We start from the raw sequence: 16324 nt of genomic DNA on the forward strand, positions 1-16324 counted from the left end.
TTCCATCACTATCATCTTGAAAGACAAAGTGAAGGTAAGACACTTTTGACTGTGCCAAAAATGGTTTTCCGTCGCTTTAATTATTCCGCGCATCTCCTCGGGTATTTACGGCTACCCGCTTAGCTAGACGGAAGAAAAGCCTCGCGCTAGCAAGATGGAAACAGCGATGGAGAATTTCGAATCCGTCAGTTTCGCATTGTTTTGAAAGAATCGCGCCATTCTAGGAGCCTTGCAATACATTTCCCCTTTCTCAATTTAAATGAAGTAACATGGCGACGTGCGCTCCCTTTCAGACACAGCTATCTTCAATAATGGAGGTTTTGGTCAAAGCAGCAGTGGCAGAGATATCCAAATTAGTCGATGACAAATGTGCGTTTTTGCATCTTGAATTATCCCGCAAGCAAAGCGAAAATGAGGTGCTCAAACGCAAATTATTAATGATGGAGAACAAAAATGCAGAGCTGCAGCGTGGTTTTGGTAAGATGTTCAAGTCCTCAATACGTGCGCTTAATTAATTTAAATTACTATTAATGTATGTATGTCTTTAGCGACACTTGCCAGTACATGCAAATAATCTTACATGAATCATGTTCAGGTTATCATGTTATTTATATTTATTTTCTTCAAAATATATATTGATGTGCTGCTTTTTTCCCTTCAGAAAATTGCACGGACAGAGTCTTGAAGACCAATTGTTTAAATCCTACAGGAGATTTTAAGGTAATGTGTCCTTTTTGTTGCTCAATCTGTTAAATTAATACACAAAGTCGGGTGGTGGTCGCTCAGTCTGTTGAGGACTGGGCTGCTAAACAGACAAAACATGAAAGGTGTTCTGGTAGTAGGGGAAGGCGCCACAGCACCTTCAGAGCAATGCAGAGGTACCCTTGAGCAAGGTACCAAACCCACAGTTGCTCACATAGGGCCCTGTGATGAGCTGGTGAATCATCCAGTAGTGGATCTTATTGTTATGCAGCTGGGATAGGTTCCGGCGCCCTCCCTGCAACCCTACAAAGGATAAAGTGGTAAAGATAATGAAATGAAACAAAGCAATACCAATTTCTCAGATCCTGTCCTCTTATCAATTCACACAGTCCACTACACAAACAATGCATAGAACTCATTAGGTCCTCTGAAAAGTACATTCGATCAGCCTGTAACACTGCTGAGGCGTTATAAAGTGGTTACTCTGATAAAAGACTGCACCTTGTCTGTATTGTTGGGTATGGTATTTTGCATTTTCCTCTTAACAATACTCCATAGTTTCTCTAGGAGTTTGCTGGCCAGCTCAGCACAGGCGCACCATGCACATCAAACCAATTTTGCATTGCAGGCTGGAAAAGAAACTGCATCTTCATAAAGCTGGTCAGCATAAAGAAGCTTGAAGGGCTTCAAAATCCAGATGCTAGATGCTGTGCTGACCATTGATCTGCTAAAACACAGTAGGAAAAGTCAGCAGATGATTACACTGGATCTCAGGCAGACTGGACTCTGTGCATGTGCAATCTTCCTCCAGACTCTGGTATCTTGATTTCCTAATGTAAGGCAACATTTACTTTCATCTTTGGAGAGCACCTTGGACCACTGAGCAACAGTCCAGTCCTCTTTTTCATAAGTCCAGGTAAGACGCCTTTGACATCTGTGGTTCAAGAATGACTTGACACAAGGACTGTGACAGTTGTAGTCCACGTCTTGATACCTCTGTGTGTGATGGCTCTTGAAGCTCTGACTCCAGCTACAGTCTCTGTGAAGTTCCTTAAAATTCCTAAATGGGCTTTGACAATCTTCTTAAGACTACTGTCCTCCCTGCTGTTTGTGCCCGTTTTTTGTGCCACCTTCTTTCCTTTGCCAACTTTCTGCTCGCTCACCTCTTTTATTGGTGCAAACAGAATGTGTGTCCAAACAAGATCTCATATCTCATTGCCTTCTGACCTCTCCACCCATCTTAACGAACTTCTCTAATCTTGACCAACAGGATACATCTGGATGCTGGGCTTGGTCGTAAGCAGCATCAGTACTTTTGAATTCTCATGTTCTTCTTCTCCTGTCAACATTCCTCAACACTCAAAATCTACATACAATAGCATTTAAAGATAATACTAATAACAATAACAATAATTCTTCTCACATTTCCCTCCTGTTTATCGTTAAATGCGTCTAGATTCTCATCATCAGTATTACATCTTTACATTTTCATGAAATTTCAATGCATTACTTCATTTTCCTAGAGACACATTTCTTAAACTCAGGGTTCAACATGGGTACAGCTTAAGACATCCTAAACATTTCTTTTACATCTTTTACATCTTGTATTACGTTGATCCATTCTTCTTCCGATTCCTCTTCATCGTCGTCCAGTAGTATGGCTAATACTAGCAGTACTATCCCTATCATCATTCCTATCTTGAACAGTAGTTCCCTCCACCCCGACAGCATTTTTGTAAGCCAATCTGGTGGGGGACTACCATCATCAATCATAGCTTTCTGTAGCTTAGTTAAATTTCTCAATGCGCTATCTATCAGGTGACCATCCGCATCATTCTCTGGGATGAACGTACAACAGTAATCTCCTACCATTGCACAAACTCCTCCCTGGGGGGCCGTTATGAGATCTAAGGCCATCCTATTCTGCATGGTCATCAGTCTTAGCGCTGTCATTTCTTCCTTGACTCCTGTGAGAGCAACTTTTGTCAAATTAGTAAACACTTTCAGCCTATAATCAACCGTTTCCAATCTCAATATGTTCTTTGCCACTCCTACCCACGGAAAAAGGCTAATGGAGACCTTTTCTCCATCTGTCCAGTGTTTAAACTCTAGTGGTACATCTGTGCCCCACACTGAGTCGTGTGGTTTGAACTCGTATTCATTCAAATCTCGTTTAAAACGCTTCTGTGCTATGTTCTCGGTGTTGTTGGCATAGATTATAATTGTGTGATCTTTGAGATGTACAGGAGCACACACTCCTGACCAGTTTGCTGGTAGGTGTGCATACGCATTGTGTCCACATAACCACCATCCCTTATCCACTAATTGTGTACCTTTATCTTCTGGCGTGAAAGTGGGATAGTTACATGTACAGTTATAACCTTCTGGACACCTCTGTGTTGTTTCATCGAAGGTAAATAAACCACAGAGGTGTCGGGGGTCATCAATACACTCCTGTTCGCATTGCTCGGAACTTTTATGCTGCTGTAAACACGTTTTCCGATAATACCGATTAGTTGTAGAGTTTGATTCCACATCTTCATTAATTCCAAGTGTGCATGCCGTATAAACAACTTTACAGACATCCTTGTGTAATGACCCCAAGTCTCTACCACCACTCCGTGCATAACAGTATGTGGGATTTATCGCACCTAGCACAGGGAATCTGAATCTATTGGCTTTCCCTGCCATTGTCCGTAGTGGCTCTTGGTAGCAATTGCTGCGAGTGAACCACGTTCCATCCAACAACTTCAGTGCGAAATTCGTGTCACGGCTTAGCCCTATATGGACAAAGCACTGTCCTTCACTCCCTGTCATTGGTTCAGCAGTTATTTGCGGTGTATGCACGGAAACTGGTAGCATAGAACAAACGTAACAACGAGAATGATTCTGTGTCCGAGCTGTGAAATTAGCATAGCGCCACCATGTATTCAAACCATAAATGTGTGAGGACTCTGGATCTTGTTCTAACCATGAATGTCCTAAGTGGCTAACTACGGTGCGTTTAGCGCGCGCGTAGCTCTCATCCTGTCTCAGAGCATCATTCTGTCCCTGATTACCTTCACATGGTGTTAGCTGAATAAAATCTAGAAAAACTGTGTGAAATGGATGATTTGGCAATGGTGTAGTGCCTGCAGGGGCCTTAAGGGCTCCCTGTGGGCTGTGTTTTACACAAATAGCACATTGTGAACAAAATTTTTTTAAGTATGTATGAAGTCCTATAGTGTAATAATGTTCATTAACCATCTGTACCATCCCTCCTGTTGAGACATGGCATGGCCCATGGCTCACTAATGCTGCCCATTTATGCATATTCCGGGGAAGGATTGGTTTGTTTCCTATGGTTAATAGTCCTTTGTCATCCAGTTTGGCTCCTCGCTTCTTCCACGTGGCCTTTTCCTTTTCTGGAGCACTTTGTTGCATTTCTTTCAGAATATCATTATCTGCAGGTTCTAGGCTAAATGATTCTTCCTCACCATTATCAAGAAGTGTGTTGTTATTTGCTGCAGCCTTTGCGGCTTTGTCAGCAAAGGCATTGCCTTGTGAGACTGCGTCTGTGTTGTTAGTATGTGCAGTGCATTTACATACAGCTATTTTGTGTGGCTGCTGTACTGCAGCTAATAACTTTCTTAGCAGTTCTGCATGCATGACCGGTTTGCCCGTCGAAGTTTTCATCCCTCTCAAATTCCATTGTTGAGCAAACACAAACAGCGTGGAAAATGCATATTGACTATCCGTGTAAATGGTAACATCTTGTCCTTTGCTTAATTCACAAGCACGTGTGAGTGCGACGAGTTCTGCAGCTTGAGCAGAATAGGAGGAGGGAAGTGATTTCGCCTCCACCATCTCAGTTGCTGTAACTACTGCATAGGCAGTTCTAGTGCGTCCACAGTCATCCTTTCTCGATGATCCATCCACAAATAGTGTCTGTCCTGTAGTCAACGCGACATCACTAAGATCTGGTCGCGGCAGGACCGTAATGGAGACCTCATCCAGGCAGTTGTGCTGGTGTCCCTCTTCTGCGGTGGGTAGCAGCGTTGCTGGGTTTAAGGTTGTGCAGCGACGAATCGTCAGATTCGGCTGAGACAGCAACACTGCCATACAGGAAAGATGACGTGCTGGCGATAGGAACGCTATCTTACTTTGTAGCAGCAGTATTGACACTGCATGTGGAACTAGCAAAGTTAGCTCATGATATAGCACCACTCCTGCAGAGGCTTTTACTGCCTCAGATGCTGCCACCACTGCTTTAACGCATGGCGGGAGTGCACAAGCTACGGGATCTAGCTTGTGGGAGTAGTAGGCTACTGGCTGCCTCTTATCTCCGTGCTTCTGCAACAAAACTGAAGTCATAAAATCACCCTTGCAGTCAACAACCTGCTCAAAAGGCTTCTGATAGTCTGGCAGCTTTAACACTCCAGCACCTACAAGGGCCTGTTTTATGTACATAAATGCTTCTTCAGCTTCAAGGGTCCATGTTAACACATCAGTCATTGCTAAGGGATTATCATACATCAATGCTTGTAAAGGGGCAGTTATTTTCGCATAATCTAAGATCCATGATCTGCAAAAATTCACTAGTCCTAAGAATGACATCATCTGCTTCTTTGTTTTTGGTTTCGGAGCGTCAAGTACTGCTGTTTTCCTCGACTCAAGAATAGCTCTTCCATTGTGTGTCAAAACATGGCCCAGATAAACCACTTCCTGTTTCACCAGTTGCAGTTTGCTTTTGCTTAATTTATGGCCTTGTGAGGCTAGCCAGTGTAGCAATGCTAGCGTGTCTGACCAACAATCTCCCTCTGTTTTTGAGGCCATGAGGATGTCATCCACGTAGACGAGGATTTGACTTCCACACGGAGGTTTAAACTTAGCTAATGACGACATCATTACCTGAGAGAAGATTGTGGGACTCTCACAGTAGCCCTGAGGTAACCTTGTCCAGGTATACCTCCGTCCTTGAAACGTAAATGCAAACCAAAACTGGCTGTCTGGATGTACTGGTACAGAGAAAAATGCATTGGATACATCGATCACCGTGTACCACTGATGTTCAGGGTTTAAGTCATTCAGCAGAGTGTATGGATCTGCGACTAAAGGAGACCTAGGGACCACTGCAGCGTTTACAGCTTGCAGGTCCTGCACCATCCGCCAGCCAGTAGATGGTGATGCCTTCCTTACTGGAAATAGGGGTGTATTTACAGGAGACTCAGGACACTCTCTGATGACTCCTGCTTTAAGCAGTGAGTTAAATATCGGAACAATACCCTCCTGTGCATCAGTCTTAAGGGGATATTGCCTCTGAAATGGTCTATAATCTGATTTAGGGATTATTTTTACAGGTTCTGCTCCTTTTATAAGACCTACATCTGCAGGTCCTTCCGACCATAATTCAGGGGGAAGCTCTTTCAGCTTCTCCTCTTCCTCCTGCGTGAGGAAGATGTTTTCTTCTCATGAACTCTGGTCTGTGAGGTGCGTTGCTGGATGTGTCAGCAACCATGTTTTAAGGGGAATGCGCCACACCTGGAACTGATCATTAAAATCAACCTCACCCTTAGGCCTATAGGGCAGGCTGCTCCAGTGTTTTACGTCACATCCCAAGTCTTGCCATCTTTTCTTAAGCGGTTTAGCAATAGAAACATGTGGTACAGAACCTGACACTTTGAATAGCACTGCTGCTTCAGCGGAAAAGCTTCCTGCCGTGCATACAGCTGTCTGACCACACACATATAGGTGCATAATTACAATCATTTGTGGATCTTTAAGTTTAGTAAACTGCTCTGCATATCTTGATGTGCCGTGTGAGTCTGATTTACAGATCTCACTAGTGCGCTCCACGTGCATGGTTACATGCAGGTCAGCTTGATTGTGGAGCTGGGCTTCAGGCTGTAAGTATGACAGAGCTTTACCATATAACATAGTGATTGGGTCAGAGAATGGAGGGGGCTGTTTTTCAGGAATGTCGAGTGACCAGTATTTACTGCACGTCCCTCCTTCCCTTACCCACAGATTAATCATTCTATCTACAGACCACATCCCTTCGGCTGTGGTACGAATCATCAACTGAAGCTGAGAGATAAGATCTCTTCCTAATAGATTTATGGGACATGTGGTGGAGATCACAAAAGGAGCTTTAAGTGTGATTCCACTTACAGGGTCACAAACATCTACAGGAACTGACATTCTTTCTTTAGTTACGAGACCATTTGCTGATCTCACAAAAATCTGTGTAGAAGTTGGCTTTAGAGCTATTGGATCTCTAATTACTGATTTACCTGCACCCGTGTCTACTAAAAATGTTAAAGAATTGCCTAACACGGTCAGTTGTATTTCTGGTTTGCCTTCAGCAAACAGGAAGATGGTTTCTAAATCTAAAACATCTTCTAAGTCATCTTTTTCAAATTGGTCAAATTTTGTGCCCTGATTTGTTTTAATTTTTGTGACATCTTTTTCCAGTTCTAGTCATTGTTGAGGTGTATTAGAACCTTGCTGCTGTCCTCTATTATATCTCTGGTCACGTTGTTTCTTTCTGCAATCACGTTCCCAGTGTCCATAATTTTTACAATAATGACACCGATCATTTTCACGGGAGTTGCCGCCTCCTCCCCTTCCGCCTCGGCCTCGCCCACGTCCACGGCCTCGGCTTGGGAAAGGATTGGCATTGAAAAACATGCCTGTTAATTGGTTCTTACTCTTTTGCCATTGTCTTTCAGCATGCATAGCATGTTGTTCATAGCGGCCTAAGTTACAAATTCCAAAATCAACTAACTGTCTCTCTACCCAGGTTTTTATCTCTGATTTTGATCCCCCATGTATAGCTTGCTTTAACTGCTGTTGGTAGGGACCTTCTGGTTCTTCCGCATACGGAATTCCACTATTTTTTCGGAACACATCTTTCATTCTCATGCTATAGTCTTCAAAACTTTCGTCAGTCTTTTGTCTTGTGGCCGTAATGGCGCTATAGTCAGCTCGTCTAGTAAAAGCAGTTCGCATGCGCTCGTACAGTCTGTCAAGTCTGTCATTTAGTTCTTGGCTGTCAGGCTGCCATGGTTGTTGAGTGGCTGGATCCACTGGGACCCAATCTCCTCTAACAGTGCCCCATTTTTTGCCATTAACGCACATGAGGACTTGCTGGGTTTCAGTACCGTTAGTATGGTAACTTCTTAGTAACTGTCTTATGTCTTGGATGCACGACTCTACGTCCATTTGGGGCGAGGTTATGTCATCACAAGCTTTCTTACAGTCCTCTGGAGTCCAGGTTCTATACACCAAGATAGTAGGATCTTGACCCTGCACACCGGCTTGTGGGTTTGCAACCTGGATCAATGGGTACATCTGCACAGTGTTGTCCTGCATGTGGTAATTTCTGTACTGGGCTCCCGATGGAGAGGGGCCCAAAAAAGGATTTGTGTTTAGAGCAAGGGGGGCTAAGGCTCCGGGCGGGTCCAATGGGACCGCCTGAGGGGGAGCTAGTGGAACAGGAGGTGGAGGAATATACGGGGGAGGCACGTTTATCAGTTGACTCCTGCATCCTGTTTCGTTGTCCTCCGCCCTCACGTACGCACTCAGCGATGGGTATAAGGAGTTCTTATTTTTCTTTTCTTTCTCTATTTTTCGTTTCTCTTTTTCTTGATTTTGTTTTTCTCTTCTATATTTTGATTCAGTGAGCCAGAGATGACATTGTGTCAACCCAACATTTACTTTTGGATGTTTCTTTCCATATCCTATTAAATCTTCCTTTAATTTTATAATATTGCCTGGCTTGTCTAAGTTACCATCCCAATCAAACTTAGTCATCCACAGCTGAACATATGAGCATGAACCTGGATGTTTGTCTTCCATGTGTTTACATGATGCTGGAATTTCGAATTTAGCACCTTTTGTGGAATGTTGGTTGCCCATGTTTGCACTTTATTTATCAGTTTTTATGTATTTGGGTGGAGACGCCTGATCTCCCAACTGAACAACCCTCAATCCATACAGGATATCTAGTTCAGTCCCTCCGCCGTGGCCTTATAACCCCTCTTTTTTAATCAGGAGAGTATACACCAAGCTTCTACCTCCGAGGAGGCGGGTGTATCTTGCCTCTGCTTCTCTCCTGATGACCAGGCAGGTAATACCGCGGTATATTCCGTGTAGCGCTTTTTGTGTCTTATACTCACTCCGTTGTCTCTATGGTTTCTCTCTGAGTTGTTTTGGTGCCTTCTTCCCGTCACTGGAGATGGTCGCCCTGGGAGGGACGAAGACCGGCCTTCCGTCAACTTGTGATGAAAGGTCTTTCACTTCGGACGTCTTTTGACTCCGGCTGCGCAGACTTCGGCGTTCGGTCGTCCCACGGCGCTCCTCTCCAGGTCTTGGAATCCGGCTCGAAGGACCAAATTTTGTGAGGATGAAGTTTTGATCACCCGCGCTGTTCGTTCACTAGACTCAGAGTAACCACGCAAACAACAAGAGTGCCTTGCAAGGGGGGGCCGAGCAGCAGTTCAAGCTTCCTCTGTCAACTCCCCTCGTCTGCTGCTCGCTCACCTCTTTTATTGGTGCAAACAGAATGTGTGTCCAAACAAGATCTCATATCTCATTGCCTTCTGACCTCTCCACCCATCTTAACGAACTTCTCTAATCTTGACCAGCAGGATACATCTGGATGCTGGGCTTGGTCGTAAGCAGCATCAGTACTTTTGAATTCTCATGTTCTTCTTCTCCTGTCAACATTCCTCAACACTCAAAATCTACATACAATAGCATTTAAAGATAATACTAATCACAACAATAACAATAATTCTTCTCACAACGCTTAAAGACAAACACATTCAAACATGATTTGGCAGCTAAATAGCTTGTTATTGGGTATTTAGCAGTGTAACTTTGAACTTATCAATGTTTACCTCCATTATTTGACCTGAAAGTCAAGGTTGTATTGCTGAATCTTTATTTTATGTCAGCAGTAGAGACAAATCCACGGTTGAATTACTTCATGTGCTATCTTCTGGATTTGGTTCTAAATGTCAAGTAAACTACTTTGTAATGACTGCACGCTAACTATTCAGAGATGAATGAATTATTACAAAGCCCTGATTTACAATTCTTCCTCTCTGTAGTTTTCTGAGATTGAAGGTGCCACAGTTTCATTCACAATAAAGGAAGAAAGTCCAAATGAGACTTTGTGGATCAGTGAATCAGTGGGATTAGGTGGTAAGTCCTACAACTTCATTATTTTTTTCTAAATGCAACAGTGCATACACCATATGTTGTGCCATCTCTTTATATTTGCCATTTACAGGGTCTGCTTTACAATCTCCCAACCCAACTGTTGCTCCAGAGAGCACATATCTCAAGGAAAGTCATCAGTTGAGCCATTCAGAAGTCTCCAGACCACAAACCTCTGAGTTTGGTGAAATATACAGCACCAGTAAGCACACAGCAGATAACAGTGGCCTTCATTTTACTGTCAAGGCGGAGAAGGAGGAAGACCAGTCTGGGTTCAGGCGTGATGGATGCCAGCATGCTGCAGGAAAACAGACCAGACTTGCTGCCGAATTCTCAATGGAGGAAAGGGAAACTCAGCTGTGGTCCTCCCTAATTGAAGGCAGTGATATAGAGGCTGGGTTTCCTGACTTTTCCAGTGTGGTAGATGAGTATTCTAACACGTTTCCTGATCATTCTGACACTCCCAACACTACCAAAGTTCTTGGCGTGCAGCAGATATCTTCTCAGAGGCCAAATAGCGGTGTCTATAACAACGAGTTTCGGAAGGACATTGACCAGTCGTCCAGTTTTCATCCCCAGGGTGGCCATTCACATCATGACAGACAGAGAGAACAAGTGTATGAGCAGAGAAATGCACATATGAGACACTTCAATCATCAGAAGGACCAAGAGGATGCAGCTGATGACAGACCTGTTTTAATGGCCTCACACACCACTTTCACTCCAGGGAATTTCCCTGCACACAAATCTCTGTCTGGAATGGCAAGGAGCTATGTCTGTTCTCAGTGTGGGAAGACATTTAGCCGTCTACACCAATTCAAGCTGCACTACCAAAGCCACAAGAGAAAGCGGACTTTTTGGTGCACAGTATGCGGCAAAAACTTCCAGTGTTCGTCCCACCTCAGCATACACCATCGAACACACACAGGAGAGAAGCCATATGGTTGTGGACAATGTGGGAAGAGGTTCACACAGCAAAGCAGTCTGAGGGTCCACCAGCGCACACACAGCGGGGAGCGTCCATACTGCTGCACACTGTGTGGGAAAACCTTCATCCTGATGCACCATTTAAAGCGGCACAGAATCATTCACACACACAGCTGAGGTCGTCCCAGCACATGCACCTTGAATCTGCACGCAGGTGATGTTTTTGTGTACTTTTCACCATTCTGTTCTGCACCATTCCTCTAACTTTGAAATCGCACCAGAAACCTACCTAAGACTGGACTATAGAAATTGTTTACTTTGCCACCCCTGTCTACTTTACAAATGGTAACACATATGAATGCAGATCATACTGAACTGAACAAGACCACTCAGTGGAAGACAGCAGTGTCATTGAACCCAATCAGAAACCCAGGGAGCTCATTTTAGTGGGATTTGTATCATTGTTATACTGCATGTAATTTAGTATTGTATGAAATGGTTATTTTACTATGCAAATCCATCCAGATATAAGACATGGCATTTGTTTCTTTATATCGATGTTATATCATCAAAACACTAACTCAATTTCCATCATCTAAACATAAAGCTAGACATTCCAAAAATGGCTTTCCAGTTTCTCAAATCTTGCAGACTTCTTAATCCTCACTTTTGTAGGAACATGCCTTACATCAAGGTTCCTTTATACCAAGGATCTGTCAGCTTTGGTGACAATATGCTATTGTACCTAGTTTTTATGACATGAATCCCAAAATATCTTGCCCCCATTGTGACAATTTCCTTTCATAATTGGTCCAACCAACTAGTTTAATTTGCTAATTTTTTTTTTTTTTTACATTATAGTTAAAATTTCTTGGGATGGCGTTCCTTACTTTGTAAGCTCCCTCCTGAAATATTGATGCTTATATTGGACGAATGGTAAATTCTGTCATCACACCAAAAAATATTTTTCTAAACTTTATTAAACAAACTGTATCTGTGGTTTTTGTGTTGGTGCAGTGGCCTGCTTGTTTTGCAAGCTATACAAGTCCTCAACACTAGTTTTAAAATTTATCTTTTTCAAACCAAAAACATTATATTTTAGAATGAACCCCCAATTGATAAAGCAAACTTGTAATGATTTACAAAGTTTGTCCAATGAGGCCTGGATTTTGAAGCTAGAATGACTAATAACCTGATATCATTTACTTTCTCAGAATTTTCTAAACTCTTGACACTTCCAATTACCGTATTTTCCCGACCATAAGGCGCACTGTATTAAAAGGCGCAGTCTCAGTTATGAGTGCTATTTCTGTATTTAAAACATACACAAGGCGCACCGTATTATTAGGCGCATGCTGAAACATACAGTAAAAAATGACAACGGAACTAAAACAGTGATTTTCGACACATTTATTGAACAAAATATTCATTCTTCCACCACAAAACCATCAAAGTTTTCATCTTCTGTATCTGAATTAAATAGCTGCACTATTTCAATGTCCAACACCCCGAATTCCTCTTCTTAATCATCTGAATCAGACTCACCGACCGGTTCTGCTTCAGCGTTGATGCCGGCTTTTGTGAAAGCTCTTACAATACATGAAGACGGTATCATAGCCCATGCGTCTACAATCCACCCGCATATGGTGGCATAACTTGCCCGCCGCTGCCTGTCTTTGTGAAGGTGTGTTCACCTTCCGTCATCCAGTGCTCTGTCCGTTTCCGTGGCAGCCGAGAACCACGGTGAACGATGACTTCTGGTGCCCCGTTGTGCGTATCGCCACCGTGCTGGTCCCTTTTTCTTCACTTTGTGGGTCAAAGGGATGGTAAAAGTCAGGGGGATCTCATCCATGTTGGTGATGTGGCTGGGCGTGGTTATCTTGTTGTGGCAGTAGGTGCGGAAGATGGCCACCCTCTCCTGGTAATCCGTTGGCAGCCGCTGCGCAACAGTTGTCCTTGCGCGTATGGAGAGATGCCGCTGCCTCATAAAGCAAAAACACTAATATTGCTCGATTGCCATTTTCAGCCGCATATTCGACGGCCTGCAGTTTAAAGTAAGGCTCATTCATACGCGTCTCGCTTGACCGGCGCCATTTTAGGGGATCCTTACGCGTAGGTGTGCCGCTAATCAATTGGCGGAGCGTTTACTGTAGTGCACCCACCAAAGGTGCACAGCAGATTTTGGAACTCAGTCCACACACAAGGCGCACCATATTATAAGGCGCACCGTCGATTTTTGGGAAAAGTGTTTTAGGTGCGCCTTATAGTCGTGAAAATATGGTAAATCAAAGACTCTTGACAAATTTAGATGTAAACTTCTGATTGGTTTGAATTGTGATGTAGTGAAGTATAGCTAGAATATAACATTTAAAGCAATTCATGAAAAAAAAAGAAATACCACATAAATGTTTTGCAGATCAACATACAACAGAGGGCAGTACAGCCTATCTAACGATCCCTTTACAGCGGAAAATTACTGGAACTATCAATAGCTTTGTCAAGATATTTGCTGTGCAAAGTAAACTTGATCAAACCCCACACTCATCTGCCAGCCTTTGAAGGGCTGTTGCTATTTCTTTATATTTATGCATTGTATTCTTCTGCACATAACTGCATTGTTTTTGTATGGGAAATAAATTTAACTGTTTATTGTAGATTGTATTGTTATGCTTGTTATGTATGTCAGCCTGAATATCCTATGATGGGAGCTTACACTATTAACACTATTTTTAAGACAGAGTTTAGGATTACTTTCCTGAGTTTATTAATTTTTCAAGAGCAAAATTATTCTACAGTAACAAAACTGCCGTAATCTAATCATGTTTTACACTAGCATGCATAATTTTTGCACTCCTCGTCATAGTTTCTGTTAATGTAATCAATTAAGAGACAAAAGAAACAATCTCCAAAAGGAATAAAATTTAACATGAAACTTTTTTTCAATAGTTAGAGAATAAGAAGCCAAGATTTGAGCTCTTGGAAAACAATGATCTATTAATCTTTATACCCAGATCCTCCTAAACTTTTCCTAACAATCAGAAGTGTTTTTGTTCCTCTTAGCAGCTATCTAGAAAATCTAAAAATGAATTATGTTCAAAATCTTCCACTCGCTTCACTGTTCATAATATTAATTTTGACTCATGAGAACCCACACTTTTGGATGTTACTGTAAATTTTAAAAGCACTTCTGAATAGGCATTCCTAAAAATAATTCAACAACAATCCAAAGAAAATATACACAGATATGATCATGTGTATAGGGTGGTGACTTCATGGTTCAAAACAGACGAGCATATAACAGAAACCTCATCATCGAAGTCTACAGAAATCCTACACATACCAACCAGTACCTCTAGTTTGACTCTCACCACCCACTGGAACACAAGTTGGGAGTGATCAAAACTCTCCAAAGAAATACCCACCACATCCCAAGGCAGGAAGAAGGAACAGGACCACATTAAGACAGCTCTCAAAACATGTGGCTACCCAAGAAAACGAGACCCCAGCAAAGAAGAGGAGGAGAGAAACAAACATCACAGTGTTTCAATCCTCTAGCTGTCCAGGGTCTCTGAGAAGTTTAGAAGCATCCTCCAGAAACATAACATACCGGTTCAGTTTAAACCAAGCAACACTCTCAGACAGAGGCTGGTACACCCAAAGGACAAGACACCAAGACATAAACAATGTAATGTTCTTTATGCTGTACAGTGTCAGGATGAATGTAAGGAATTGTACACTGGTGAAACGAAACAACCTCTCCACAGAAGAATGGCACAACACAGATGTGCCACCTTTTCAGGTCAGGACTCAGCAGTCCCCTTACACTTAAAGGAGAGTGGGCACTCCTTTGAGGGCAGCCAAGTACTGGTTTGAGAGGGGTGTCAAGGAAGCTACCCATGTCAAATTGGAAAAACCATCCTTAAGCAGAGGTGGAGGTCTACGGCACTTCCTATCACCCACATACAATGTAGCCCTCCACTCCTTTGAACAACAAACCAAACGTTCACACCATTTCAGGAGACCTGGTGACTCACCACCATGTGAGCCAGCAGACAAAGGGGAGACACCTCAACTGAAACTAGGTGAATGACCCTACCAACGACCCTGCCAACGACTCAGGTGACCACCCGGATCATTAGCCATGCCAATGGTCCACAAGGTCTATATTTTCAAGCTCGGTCCACAGCGAATTCAGAACTGAATAAGCCTTCTGGATAGAAGGTGAAACATCTTCAAAGAAGAAATACAGTCCAGTATTAGTATCCAGTATAATACCATTTTAACCATTTTGCACAAACCTGAATATTATATATTTCTGATATGTATATTCTTCAGGTAAACTCCTCTCTGTACTATGTACAAGTATACAGTCTAATTATTTAGGGTTTTAAAAAAATGTATAATTTCTATTGTTTTTTTTGCAGTATATATTTATTACTTATTTTTATATATTTGCATTCCTGTCATTTCCTCTGTGTGTTTTTGCTGCTGTTGCACCATAAATTTCCCAGTTGACAAAGAAAACTACCTTGGATAACTATGACCTGGATGATTGAGAATCTACACAGACATCTTGCATCACAATTTTGGAAAGATACCCTTTGTTTGGTGCGAGAGAAAAAACAGCTAAGAAGTTAGCGGATTTTAAAAACCACCTATGCTACAGCAGAAGATTACTCCCACCTGTCTACGCATCGGATCAACAGTAAAAGAACACAGAGCCCAGGTAATTCTTCACACCACGGAATAACGGTTACTAAATTAAAGGATCAGACAATCCATTTTACCATAAACGCCCTGGAAGCTAAGTTAGATGAAAGAAGGGAGGAACTATACCTACTGCTCCCCTCTGAAATGATGGAAGAAGTAGCCAAATTTGTTTCCAGGACTCAGGCCACCCATCACACCAGGACCAAGGGACATCAGACACGAAAATTCACCACCCTACTGGGAAAGCACAACCCCAACGGAGCCAACCCCTTCTCCATGACAGAAAAAACAGGACACATCCTTGTCTGATGCACAACGGGAGAAATGGGTAAAAAACTTATCAGACAGGGAGCTTACACAAACCGAAGAGGAAGTGCTTGCCAAAGGTCTGAAGAGGTACCAATTGTCGAACTCATCATAGCCACTGAGACAGCCATCAGAAACAATAAACTCCCGGAAGCAGAAGCAGAACAGATTAGGCTAAAGGTAATGGCTGCTAGTGCAAAAACTCTAACCTCCAATATCACAAACGAGGAAAAAAGAGCCCTTGCATCCTTAGCCAAGGACAAGGACATCACCATCTTATCAGCCGACAAAGGTAGGTTCACGGTCCTACTCAATACCACTGACTATGACACCAAAATAATCAATCTCCTGACAGACACCAATACATATGAGAAACTCAAGTGAGACCCTACCAGCTCATACAAGAAGGTGGTAGATTTACTACAGAAAAGTGGAAAAGGAGCAAGCCATCGACAGACCATAATACTACCATCTA

The 16324-nt window shown here is 42.7% G+C and overlaps 1 protein-coding gene across 2 annotated transcripts; it reads left to right on the forward strand.

Moving 5' to 3' along the window:
- Positions 1-26: 26 nt before the first annotated feature.
- On the forward strand, positions 27-11831 carry LOC105418811 (zinc finger protein 135-like). 2 transcript variants are annotated; one of them, XM_029830578.1, is made up of 6 exons: positions 27-184; positions 294-477; positions 662-720; positions 9798-9891; positions 9980-10035; positions 10153-11831. In XM_029830578.1, the coding sequence occupies exons 1-6, from the start codon at positions 155-157 to the stop codon at positions 11008-11010; spliced, it is 1281 nt and encodes a 426-aa protein (XP_029686438.1). In that variant the 5' UTR covers positions 27-154; the 3' UTR covers positions 11011-11831. The 2 variants fall into 2 exon arrangements, with proteins under 2 accessions (XP_029686438.1, XP_011617851.1); XM_011619549.2 differs by having other exon boundaries at positions 9980-11831.
- The last annotated feature ends 4493 nt before the right edge of the window (positions 11832-16324 follow it).

Source organism: Takifugu rubripes, chromosome 22, assembly GCF_901000725.2.
Source record: "Takifugu rubripes chromosome 22, fTakRub1.2, whole genome shotgun sequence".
Classification (NCBI taxonomy): domain Eukaryota; kingdom Metazoa; phylum Chordata; class Actinopteri; order Tetraodontiformes; family Tetraodontidae; genus Takifugu; species Takifugu rubripes.

Bases quoted from the DNA above. Each gene is read 5' to 3' on its own strand.
- LOC105418811 (XM_011619549.2), top strand. From the start codon at position 155: ATGGAAACAGCGATGGAGAATTTCGAATCC. The intron at 185-293 runs GTCAGTTTCGCA...GCTCCCTTTCAG, and splicing joins CGATGGAGAATTTCGAATCC to ACACAGCTATCTTCAATAAT. The intron at 721-9,797 runs GTAATGTGTCCT...TCCTCTCTGTAG, and splicing joins ATCCTACAGGAGATTTTAAG to TTTTCTGAGATTGAAGGTGC.